Below are 12,091 nucleotides of genomic sequence, written 5' to 3' on the forward strand. Positions count from 1 at the left end.
TGAGTTGAATACTGATCCGTGCAAATATGACAATTCAGTGCAATAACGCACACACATTAACACTGTGAAACAACGATTTCCCCACAGTGCTCATTCACTATTACATGAGTTCAATCTTACACTTTTTGTTTGCAAGCAAGAAGCTTTCACAGCATGTTTTGAGACACTCCTGCCGCCAAAAACAGCATATTGTGAAATGAAGCTCTGTTAAGCGGTAACATCATGCACGTACCTAATGTAGGCCTCATAGTAGCGTGTCCTGCTCCGAGGAAAGGAAGGGGGTCGGTCAGACAGACAGGATAATTTGCAACAGGAGAGCAGGAGAGGAAGGAGAAGAGAGGTTCCATGCAATGACAAAAGACAAGAGGACACAAATTAAAACGCTTACAAAAGCCGGGGAGTGTGTCGTATAGTGTATTGTATGTGATTCTTATTAAGAAATGGGTTCATTCTACAGTAAATGCTGCCCCTGAAACTGTCGCTTCTGTAGAAAGTAATTCCAATGAAAAGTAACCTGGACATGTTTCTGGAAAGGGAAGTTGTTTCTAACAAATTCCATCCACCTGCATTGTACTGAGCTGACGAATTTTAGAGCATTAAACTGAAACTATATGACTATAAGTAGGAAAAAATGTGTTTCCTTGTAGTTTGGGTCAAGTGACCTTTTAAAATTGGATATGGTAGATGCCAAGGAATGTAAAATAAAAAAAGGATAGCGGTATTACGGAAGCTTACTGTTCCAAAGCATACGGGGGAATAAAATAAAAGCTCTTTGTTTCCATAATGCAATCATCACTACTCATGTCATGCTCTTTGGGACAGGAAACGATACCCATGAAGCTTTTGCAATCAGCTGTGTAGGCAGAGATGAATCTATTTGATAAAATGCAGATTACATCAGTGGGGGATGAACAAAGTTTGACATGGAGCTAGTCATGCTGAGCAGGAGGCTCGAGGGTAGTTTCAGGATGGGTTGATGGGGAAAGATGCCCTTTTTTCCCCCTCGTTCTCCCTCATCTGCTGAAAGTTTCAGAGGATAGTCTGGCAAACAGTTGGATAGACAGTGCAGTCGGGCTGGCTTTACTAAGGCCTCATATATGGTGGTACGGAAATGAACGCAAGATTACATACAAAAAGGCTGCGTTACAGTGTTATGCACGACAGAGTTGAGTAAATTGGTCACACAATATGATATAGATATATATCCTCACAATACAAACCCAATAAAAAGTCGACATACAATAATAATTGAATTATCCCACAGCCCTGCAGTGCAGTTCCTCTCAAACTGCTGAACGCTCATTTTGTTTCTTTACTCATTGAAATTTCGATGTCAGTTTTCAATCATTAGTAAAAAAAAAAAGTAAGCATCTAAAGTTGGATTACACATCTGTAACTATCGTATAAGAGTCTGCTTTGGTTTATGCAAAACAAGATTCTCCTTTAAACACATCAGTCTGTTTACAGGTGTTAGGGAGAACTACTGCACATGTGAAATGTTGTATAATAGTTTGTTTGTTTGTTTGTTTGGTTGGTTACATACATAATAACTGCAATGATAGGAAACTGTTTCAGATCACTTTCAGGTCTCCATCCACTGACCTTGTGGAGAGCGACCTCCAAGGCTTGTCGTGTGCTCCTTTGCTGCAAGTGGACACTGATGATGCATTTTTGGTGGAGGACGGACTGTCTCGCCTTAACAAACACTTCTGCTGCCTCCCATTGGTCATGGAGAGAAGCGAGGGCACGTTGGCATTGTTGAGGTTGGCATTGGACGGTATTGGCGATTGATGGCCAGCGGAAATACAGTGAGGATAATTATACGGATGAGGGGTGTGATAGTGATGATTATACTGGATGGGTGAAGAGTTCATCTCTGTCTCCCCTCCCCTGTCGTCGTCGCTGGCTCTCCTGCCTGTCTGGGTGGCTTCAACTGACGCACTGCAGGAGAAGGGCAGGAACTGTAACGGCCGTTGAGTGACAGTGGTCGGGTGGGTGTAGCCTTGCTGATCCGCACTGATGTGGTTGACATGGTTCCCAAAAAGGCCGCCGTTACGCTGCAGAGAGACACCAGAGACCAATGAGGACTGAGACAACACAGCACAATAAACACAGTAAGCTGTTTAAAGTACAACTCAAAGAATACGACAACTTGCCACATTTTAAACAATTCCCTGATAAATAGCATGTTGATTCATTTAAAACAGTAGTTCCCAGACTTTTTGTCTAACATACCCAAACACCCCTTCATCGACACTCTTGTCGTGCGTTCGTTTAAACAGATTTTAAACTGGTTATTTAACCCTACTAGTTTCATAAAAGTGGATATTGTTACAATTATTTTTCAAACGTTAGTTTGCGGTCCTACTACTTCAGTTTAGAGTTGCGGAAGCTCGACATTTCAACAACATTTCTGTTTCACCTATTTTCAATTTATTTTTCTAGTGTGCTAACTCGGTTTTTACGAAATAAAAAGGTTCAATTAGAGAGAAGGCATAGATTTTTTTAACAAGTTATTATTCAAACCAGAGTATTTTTATATGTCTTGAAGCATGTCTGAAGGGGATCTTCAATGATGTTTACCCTGTAGATTTCCTCTTCTTCCTCTCCATTAGCATCTACTAGCCCCTCCTGTTGCAGGTCACATGATATGGCTCGGCGGATCTCTGGTCCAATGTCATGCAGCGTGCGCAGGCCGGCCTGCAAAGAGAGCAGCTATAATACCAAACCCACCAGGCTTTTTATCTCTATCTGGCTGAGAGAAAACAAGCGTTAATGTTGGCAAACATTTCAGTTTGTTCAGGCGCAAACATGTCTCTGCCCACTGCGGTAAGGACCCGACCTTAATGGTACATGCTCTGCCAGGGGAGCTATCAGTGCTCCCTGATACATCGTACTTTACTCACCTGTAGAGCCATGGTGGTGTTCAGCCTCTCCCACGAGCGCCTTCCCACAAGACCTTGCTCTTTGCGCCTCTTGAACTTCCTGAAGTAGTCCTGTATCAGGAAGGTGGCATAGAACTTCCCCACTGTTACCTCGTCATCTGAGTGAACAGACCAGACACACCAAAGCCTCCCAGATCATCACCAAAATACCGAAAAACACCATCTTACCCACTACTATCTCACCATCTAAGAGAACAGAAACACATCTAGGAACTAAAGTCAAATTGCACTTAAAGTATCAAAGCGGAAGTCCATTAACAGTAAAACATCACAAAGACGAAGCACCACCGCTGCAGAGGCTCGTATGAAAAGACAATATCTTGACAATGAAACAAAATACTTCTGTAACAACCAAAAAGAAAAGAAGACATGTTCCTGAGAGGCCTAAATCCTCACAGCTGGAGCGTTATCCTAACTGTCCAGTCTAGGAAATTTCAGACCAGCACACACACCGCAGGAGCACAATAAAGAAACTGTGGTGTTTATGACGTATCTGGATGTAATACCACGTTATCGCCCACTGCACTGTGTCATGGATGAGGCCCTGAATAAGGGCTGTGTTGGAACAGAGCAAAGCAGTGTTAAACTCCCTTTCAATTCAAACTTTTAAAAAATTAAACAAAGGCGTATCTAAACTTCTATCTAAACACTATTTAAATATCAGAATTGAATGTGGGTTCAGGTGCTCTAATGACAGCTGAAATGACATTCAGCTCTGACTGCTAATGACATTTACACACACACACACACACACACGCACATGTGCTGCAGGTTTTAAACTGCAGATAACACCTGCAAATGCAGCTCACATCTTGCTTCATCTCTGAAAATACATGTATGTGGTTATGAAACACTCTCACACACAGAAAAACACATACACACACAACTGCTCATGCAAGCCAGTGCAAACAAAGCCTCTAGACCTCAGTGTACCAAAATCAGACTTCAATTGGTGACAAGTTTATATTACAGTAATTTATGACTATATTGAACACTAAGGAAACAGATATTTTCTGTTAATTCAAATAAGTCTAACCAGTTAATACCACACATACCAGACTGTAGAATTTACTACATTTAACATCCACCAGAGAGGTCAGAGACAGACGAGCAGAGGTGGTTTATATCTCAATATATATCCCAGAAAAAACAACATGATCTGTAGTGGGAAGCACATGCAAGAAGGCAGCGAAGTAAAGAGTTGAGAGAAGCAGCAGAGGTGAGATCTACAGCCCAACTTTCGAAGGGTGAACACACAAACTACATTTAGCCAGAAAGGAAGCTGTGACTACACACACACTATCTGCCATGCAGGGAGGCTAATCAAGCGTGGGTCTGATTCACTCAGATAAGCGGCTGCTGAAGCAGACAGGGGAGAGAGACTGAACCAAATTATAAAGGAGGCTGAATCATGGTGTGTAGGAAATGTGAGTTTCTCTCTTTGTCGACACCTTTCCTTCACGCATTTTAACTTGAGAGGCATAAAGTAAAGGTGACAAATGGATGCTTTAAGATGGAAGAATCATTCCATCCAACAGTAAAAAAAAGAGGGCGATGGGCCCGATCTGCTGATGATCCATCTTAAAGCAGCTGACACGTTTCTCTACATCACCCGACACAGCCACAGAGAAACTACCAACGGCTCTGTTCAGAAAGAAAACCTGTAAAATGGCATTTTTTTGTCTAAATCAGAACTCGCCTGTGTTTACCACCTTCACTAAACTACATAATCTTACACATTTTCAGATGTGCCGATTATTTATCACATATATCATATTTTCACAACACACCTCAGTTTGTATTCTCATGATTTATGTTTTGAAGTAAATTATGTGCCTCATATTTTATAAGAAAATAAGTGAGCTGACACGAGTGATACTCCAAAGAAGCACTAACACTTAAGGACTGAATCACTTGATAAGTGATACTTGTTTTTCTGCATAATACATCAACCTGGCGTGGGCATATCGATGTGCAATACATTCTGTGCCCACAGGTGACAGCAGATTATCTTTCTGGGCAGAGCCTGGTGAACTTTTTAAGAAAGAGGTATCAGTAAATTCATGCCACCAGACTAAAACAGAACTGCCCCAGAGAGCTCAGGACGGCAGAAAGAGAAGAGAAGAAGGCCAGCGACTGAATGAGCGCTCTACTGACAGCAGAGAAAGCTGTGGAAGAGAAAGGCTCAGCCGGAAAGACAAAAGAACAAATAAGAAGAGGGGTTAGCAAGCTAATGCACACAAAGACATGCAGTTGAATTCAGTTCTAAAACACAGCAGAGCTGAAGCGTCCTGAGCATAGAGGAGGATGTGGCGGTTGACAACTGATACATGTCATGATTGCGAGACTGTACTAGAAAAGAACTGAGGGCAAAACACACTTCCAAGTTCAGTTTCCTTTCTTATCTTATCTTATCAGGCTTGGCTTTTGTTGCACGTTTGTTTTGATTCGCGATGCTGTGAAAACCTGGCAGATGTCCACGATGTCCTTGTAACCTTTTTTAAACGTTCTCTGTAAGTGCCCCACATCGCAGTTCACATCCATGTCTGTCCAGACTCATATCATACATGCAGTGGATACTTGTATAATAAGTGTATTTTTTGGCTAAATGGAAGTTATCACTATATTGACAGGTACACATGTACTTGATTACTACGCGAAGATGGATTCTTATAGAGCACAACTACACAAAATCTAGTGCTTTTGTTTTCTCCTGGCATTTTTCCGAGTTATGGTGTTGAATAATGGCCAAAACATTTCCAGGACATTAGGGCGTCACAGTGAAGTTGACCTTTGACCTTAAACCACCAAATTCTAATCAGTTCACCCCTGAGTGCAAGTTTGTGCCAAATTTGAAGAAATTCCCTCAAGCTGTTCCTGAGATAGTATGCTTAAGGTTAAGATTAAAGTTACTTAAAACAACAAAAGCCTCTGCAGATCTAAAAATGTATTCTCTTCTGCTGTGAACAATAGGCAATAATGTCAGAGCAGCCATGAATTATACAAATTATATTTATATTATATATTTAATAACTACAAATATGGCACAAAATGATTGGCATATCTCAGCTTGGCTTTCACTTCGGTACACTGTGTGCTTGGCCACTGGTAACTGATGCATGCAAATAAAGTTGTTCATAAAGGAAGTGCAGAGTTCACCTTGTGATCGAGGTTATGTTGTTGCATATCCACATTTGATGTACAATGTAAAAACCAGGTGGACATTCACATGCACGTAAAGAAAATCTCACAACTGACGGCCAGTTTCTGTTTAAGATGTCGCTAAAGATGATTGTGAGGGGATTTTAAGAATGAAGCCTAACTAGGCTTGGCATGGTATCAGCAGCTGATTGCAAAAAGGATACTGCATATTTCAAATATTTGCACAGTGTTTTTATCTGCTATACATACTCTGTGTGTCAGAGAGGAAGGGTTAGAGGAAGACAGTAGAGTAGACGAGCGAGATTCATGATGAAACTGGGATTATGACACAGACAGCCATAAAACTGTGACTGACAGCCAGCGATAAGGAGAGTTTCTGTGAACTGAAATTACATGGTAACAGACGAGGGTTTGTACCCATCTATCTGGTTTTGTTGGATGTGGTCAGCAAGTTAGCCTCACTGCTTCAGAAAAGCAAAAACAGGATGCCGAAGGCCTCTGATGGATTAACCCTTGACACATCTATTTTAAAGTGATACACCTCCCAAAATCAAACATTACCACCATGCAGACTTGAAAGGCAAAACAGGAAAAGCACAGGTGTAAATAATAAAATGAATGAAGGCTGAAATCCATTTAGCTGCTCCAGTTTCACTGTCACACTGTGGCTTATTGGGACACTTTAATGGAACAGAGCCGTCGTTAATGTTATTAGTAACACCTGTGCTTTTCCTGCTGTGACAAGTCAAAGTGTCTGCTGTGAAAAAGGCCTGTGAGCATAATCCACTTCCAGTCCATCCATCTGTGTGCTCAGTGCGTCCCAGACACACTAAATATGGCTAAATACTTTCATCTGAGCTTCAGAGCTTTATTTAGCGCTACAGTTAGCTGTACGTCTGTGAAAAAGATGACTGTTTGGACGGAGGACACTGAGCATATGGATGGACAGCAGAGATGTGGATTATGCTGCAGGAGGTTGAAAAGGTTGAAAGGTTTCTATGAGTGTTTTGATACATTTTCTCTGCTGTGAAATCAATAGTGGAATTAATTGCAACTGACATTAACTCGAGTCTGTCTCCGTGTGGAAGACATTTTGAAATTTAAAGTGTGAAGTGTGGTGTGCGTCCCTTGTTGGTGCACAGTATATGGAGGCACAACAATGAACTGAGACTGCATCCTGAAGTGTGAACATAATTCAGCAAAGATAAGAGCATGTAAATGTCACTGACTTCCTTTTTAAATTCAAATTAAGGGAATAATATATTTGCATTTAAACGCCTTCCAACGTCCCTTGTTTGACATCCTTCCTCCAAGACATAGACTTGCTTGCAGTGTGACCTTCTCTGTCGATGCAAATCTGCACTCACAGATGTAAATGAATGTAATGTATCATTACGTCTGTTTGAGTCTGGTGGCAGCTGTGGTCGTCCACATGTGAGGTTTCCATTATAAATTATTGGGAAAATACAAATGAGAAGCCGCATGTATTCAAATCAACTGAGTGGCGCAGAGGAAGAGAGGGGCACAGTGAGGCTAATGTTTGAACTGTGAATGATGGTGTGCCTGTGTGTGTAACAACCACTGACCGCCTGCAGGGGGCACCACTTGGTCCAGCAGCTTCATGCTGGTCCTCTTCCAGATCTTCTTGATCACAGCTCTCAGCTCCTCATTGGCTTGCTCCAGGTTACCTTGGAAATGGCAGAAAAGGTGGGACGTAGAACTGTAAGGTTACTTTGCTTAAAAGCACTCAGTGACTGATGAATATATGGATGTATTAAGTGGTACATGGCTGAAAGTACAGTCTTAATTCTAATACTAATCTCTGTCTTTCTCACAGACACTTGTAGTTATATTGAGTACACAAAATTCCTGATGATAAATCAATAAAATTGGATTGCGCACAAAATGCACTCAGTCGGTTAAACAGGAAATTGAGCACAACTGTAACGCATGACTCATTCATGCTGTTGTGACAGTCTGAATTTTGCTTTTGATGCTGTGTTAGATATATCAAATGTTAAGAGCCCTGTTGACCATGTAGGGGACGCTGGGGAGAGACTATTTACTGAACAACTCCCTCTTGTGGCAGAATGTTGAACTAGCATATGAACCTTATGTTTGCTCATGGCAGATTTCTGGAAACAGCATTTAAGCGTAACTGACTGATATTAATGTGGTGCAGCTCACAGGAAGATGTTTCAATTTGTGTCAAACTTTATTTTAGTTGTGTAATTTGCCACTGTGAATGCCTACTTTGTTTGATCGACATTCTGTTGAGATTTTGTTTTTTTGTCCTTGCATGGAACCAGACTGCAGGCTCGTGTTTCACTCACAATATATACGAATAAACTTAACCAGAATAATAAAAATAACAAAAAACAAAAATATGCTTCAATAAACAAACACAGAAGCCGTACAGGCCTGTGTTTCCACAGCACCTGTACAACGTTGGCCCCCCAATGAACAATGCTGGAAAAACTGGCCCATGTCGAAGGTAATTGCTTGCTAATGTGCTAAAGCCTCTCTTTCACATAATGTGAGTCCCTCTTTTTTTACTGTTGAAAGGCTAAAAAAAAAAAAGATCAACCAAACAGCAACGATCCTCACCCTCAGTCTTAATCTTGAGAGCAGTGCGGACCAGAGCAAACAAGGTGGCATTAAACATGACAGTCCCATCACTGTTCAGGGGCATGTTCATCGCCACCAGACGCTGCAACAGAATTCGAAGTACAGATTAACAAGGATGCATCAAATGTGAAATGAGTACTGTGAAAGCTATGAATTTATATGTCAAAGATGTACGAAAGCTTTCATGCATTTCTGCCACGCTGTGCAGTGTGGAAACCCACCTTACAGGCCACTCTGTGGGGGCAGAGCTTGCCAAAGCCCAGCGGAGGCTGGATCCTCCTCAGCAGAGTCACCACATCAAGGTGCTTTATCCTGCCCCTGACAACCAGATACATTCAAATAAAAGGCATTATACCACTGAGCACAGTCTTCACGATAATCAGTTAGTGACGGCTCTCTGATTGGTGTTATCATCATCCCATGCGTACTGACAAAGATATTTCTCAGCAGTAGTATACAGTATACAGGATACATACATTTAGGTGATAGTTCTCTCCAAAATGGGTCCAGAGTACTCACTTGGCTTCAGGGTCGTATTCGGACCAGATCCTCTTAAACTCATCCAGGTGATGCGGCCCAAGAATGGACCAATCACGGGTCAGGTAGTCAAAGTTATCCATGATGACAGCCACAAACAGGTTGATGATCTGGAACCAGGACATGCCACAATTTCATTGTATACAGGAACAGATATGAGCTCAAACACAGTGAAAAGTCTGAAGATTACCAGGAAAGCACAGAGCATGTAGAAGGTGATGAAGTAGATAATGGCAAAGCCGCTGCCGCAGGTTCTCTCCTCCCCGGGGTTGTAGTCCGACTCTGAATCACACAGTTTCCCTGGCAGACAGGCCAGCATGATCTCCTGCCAGGCCTCACCTGTAGCACACCTAACGTAGAGCAAAAAACAACGTTAACACAGGAGCAGAGCGAGGGAATGTATTAATGCACGTATGATGACTTGTAACGCAAACACACCTGAAGAGCATCAGGACAGCTTGAGGAAAGGTTTGAAAATTGTTGTTGCGGTTGATTTGTGTTCCATCCACCATGGCGATTTTCCCAAACACCTAAAAGCAGACAAAGAAATGTAATCCGAAGAATCAGCCAGCCTGCTCTCAAATTCTGGACAAGACAAAAATAAAACGATGTTTACGATACGTGGTGATACACGAAGGCAACACATGTCCTACAAGGTGTGGAACAGGCTCCCGTCATATTCTGGTTTTGATTTTCAAGAATACAGACCACATTACCTGCATTCCTATTACAGCGTAGATGAAGAACAGCATGGCTATGAGGAGTGCAACATAGGGAAGAGCCTGTGTGGAGGAAAAAAGGGAGCTTAACACTGGAACACTCTGCAGTCTCTAATCTGACGGATGATAATATATCATACACTGGTGAAAATGTGAGGAATGACATCTTACAAAATGCTACCCATGAATTGTGGGTATACTGGTTAGTAGAGGTTTAGGCCTCCCACCTTAAACCTATCATGCCTATCAAGTGTAATCTCTAATTTTATTGGTTTACAATACCGCACATTAAAGAAGGATGTTTATTGGCTGCATGTGTTACAGTCTCACCTGGAAGGACTTGATGAAGGTCCACAGCAGAGTCCTGATGCCCTCCCCCCTGCTCAGCAGTTTGACCAATCGCATCACTCGGAACAGGCGGAAGAAGGTGATGGAGATGCGAGCGCTGTCCTCCGTGTTCTGAAGTGGAGGACGTGGAGAGTGATTAGAAGATGAAAAAAACAGAAGGTGTAACATCCAAACACACACAGCGATAAAGCTCTGTAACACTCAATCATTCATGCAGTCAGTCATGTGTGCATTCTTTCATGAGGTAACAAGCACGTAAAAGTGGATGAAAATCATTGTGAAGAAATCTTCCCATTTGTGATCTTCCTGCATCTTTGCAATGACAACGATCAATGTGCATGCAGACTAACCATGTCTTAAACACCATGCCATGAACACACCTGGAGGACTTACACACACAGTAAATTTAACTCTGGATGACTGATTCAAAACAGGCAAAAACAGACAGAATCTGCAGTCCAAAGACAACTGATACGAACATCAAGATAGAGTCTTTTTTTACCGCCGTGTAACAGCACAATCACACAAGACCTTTGACAAAAAATGTAAATTCAAAACAGTGAGCTGACTTTACAGTGTTGGAAATCTGATTGCAAACACGTGGGCAAGCTATGTTGAAATGAAGAAATGAGACAAAAGACCATACAGTCTCATCTGTCCCTCTGTGTCATGCCATGCACCCAGACAGGACAAGGTCTAAACAAAACAAAAAGTCAGCTGAACTACGAAACTGGAGCCAAAATGCAACAAACCAGGTGGATTCAAAACAAGACGTTGACCAACATTGAGAGTGAAGGCAGCAGTGAAGAGAAGTTCAGGCAGGAAGCATCTCAATGTTTTCACCAGTAAGAGAGCGACAGAGCGTGACAACAAAAGATCTTGATGCTTTGACTTTTGGATGATCACAGTTAGGGTGAGGGGCTTTAACAAAAACAGGAGGGGCTTCTTCTTACCCCTGGCTCCACTATCACCTTGACGACAGGAATGGCTGCCGACTTGAAACCAAAAGTCTAAGGTTAATCCGAGTTACACAAACCAGCTATACAGTACCAAAACGTTGCAAACATCACATATCACCTTTACATTTGATGTATTCAACATGTAATCACATTAAAAAAAAATGCTCAGACGCACCTTCACTTAAAGAAAACAACAACAACACAGAATTGCAAACAAACAAGAGCATCATCATCAGAAAGTGTGAAGTCTATCATGCAAAAGCTTTACCACATATTCTCAGCAGTAACACCAGACATGAGATGCAAGCATTCAATTCAAAATACTGTGTAGTTTAACTGTGAACACTGAATGAGAAAGCACTGATACACCTCCTTAAAAGAAAATGCAATACGGATATGTAGATATTGTCCATTTTGTTTTATCATTTCTACTGTCTACATACAATTTTACCAAATACATTTCACATTTCAACTCATGATTTTGCGACTCATGCTGGATGTAATTACATATTTAAAACACTCATGTGTTTTCCATCGTTTTTTGAATTATGTGAGATTTCAATATCAAGCACTGACATCCTAAATGACAAACGATATTTATGTTACTAAAAAAGTTTGCAAGGTTTTGGGGTATTTAAGATACTGATGCAGATCTCTTCTTGATGACTGTAGCTTTAGCTTTCTTTCTCTTTCTTCCCTCCGTCTGAAGCAAACATTGCTCCTTGCCTGGTTGACATTTTGGAGTGAATGTCAAGGCCACCACCTAAAGCTCAACCTGGACAAGACAGAGCTT

General features: G+C 41.6%; 1 protein-coding gene across 1 annotated transcript in view; it reads right to left on the bottom strand.

Moving 5' to 3' along the window:
- The window catches only part of cacna1db (calcium channel, voltage-dependent, L type, alpha 1D subunit, b), an 81,194-nt gene that overhangs the window by 2,638 nt on the left and 66,465 nt on the right, over positions 1 to 12,091 (bottom strand). Inside the window, exons 33-45 of the mRNA XM_070911016.1 lie at positions 11,293 to 11,334; positions 10,322 to 10,450; positions 9,989 to 10,054; positions 9,711 to 9,802; positions 9,463 to 9,622; positions 9,255 to 9,382; positions 8,957 to 9,053; positions 8,715 to 8,817; positions 7,694 to 7,795; positions 2,907 to 3,043; positions 2,584 to 2,700; positions 1,603 to 2,057; positions 233 to 259 (exon numbers count right to left, since the gene is read on the bottom strand). Coding sequence (XP_070767117.1) covers positions 233 to 259; positions 1,603 to 2,057; positions 2,584 to 2,700; positions 2,907 to 3,043; positions 7,694 to 7,795; positions 8,715 to 8,817; positions 8,957 to 9,053; positions 9,255 to 9,382; positions 9,463 to 9,622; positions 9,711 to 9,802; positions 9,989 to 10,054; positions 10,322 to 10,450; positions 11,293 to 11,334 — 1,655 coding nt within the window. The remainder of the gene's footprint in view (positions 1 to 232; positions 260 to 1,602; positions 2,058 to 2,583; positions 2,701 to 2,906; positions 3,044 to 7,693; positions 7,796 to 8,714; positions 8,818 to 8,956; positions 9,054 to 9,254; positions 9,383 to 9,462; positions 9,623 to 9,710; positions 9,803 to 9,988; positions 10,055 to 10,321; positions 10,451 to 11,292; positions 11,335 to 12,091) is intronic.

This window comes from Enoplosus armatus, chromosome 8, assembly GCF_043641665.1.
Source record: "Enoplosus armatus isolate fEnoArm2 chromosome 8, fEnoArm2.hap1, whole genome shotgun sequence".
Classification (NCBI taxonomy): Eukaryota; Metazoa; Chordata; class Actinopteri; order Centrarchiformes; family Enoplosidae; genus Enoplosus; species Enoplosus armatus.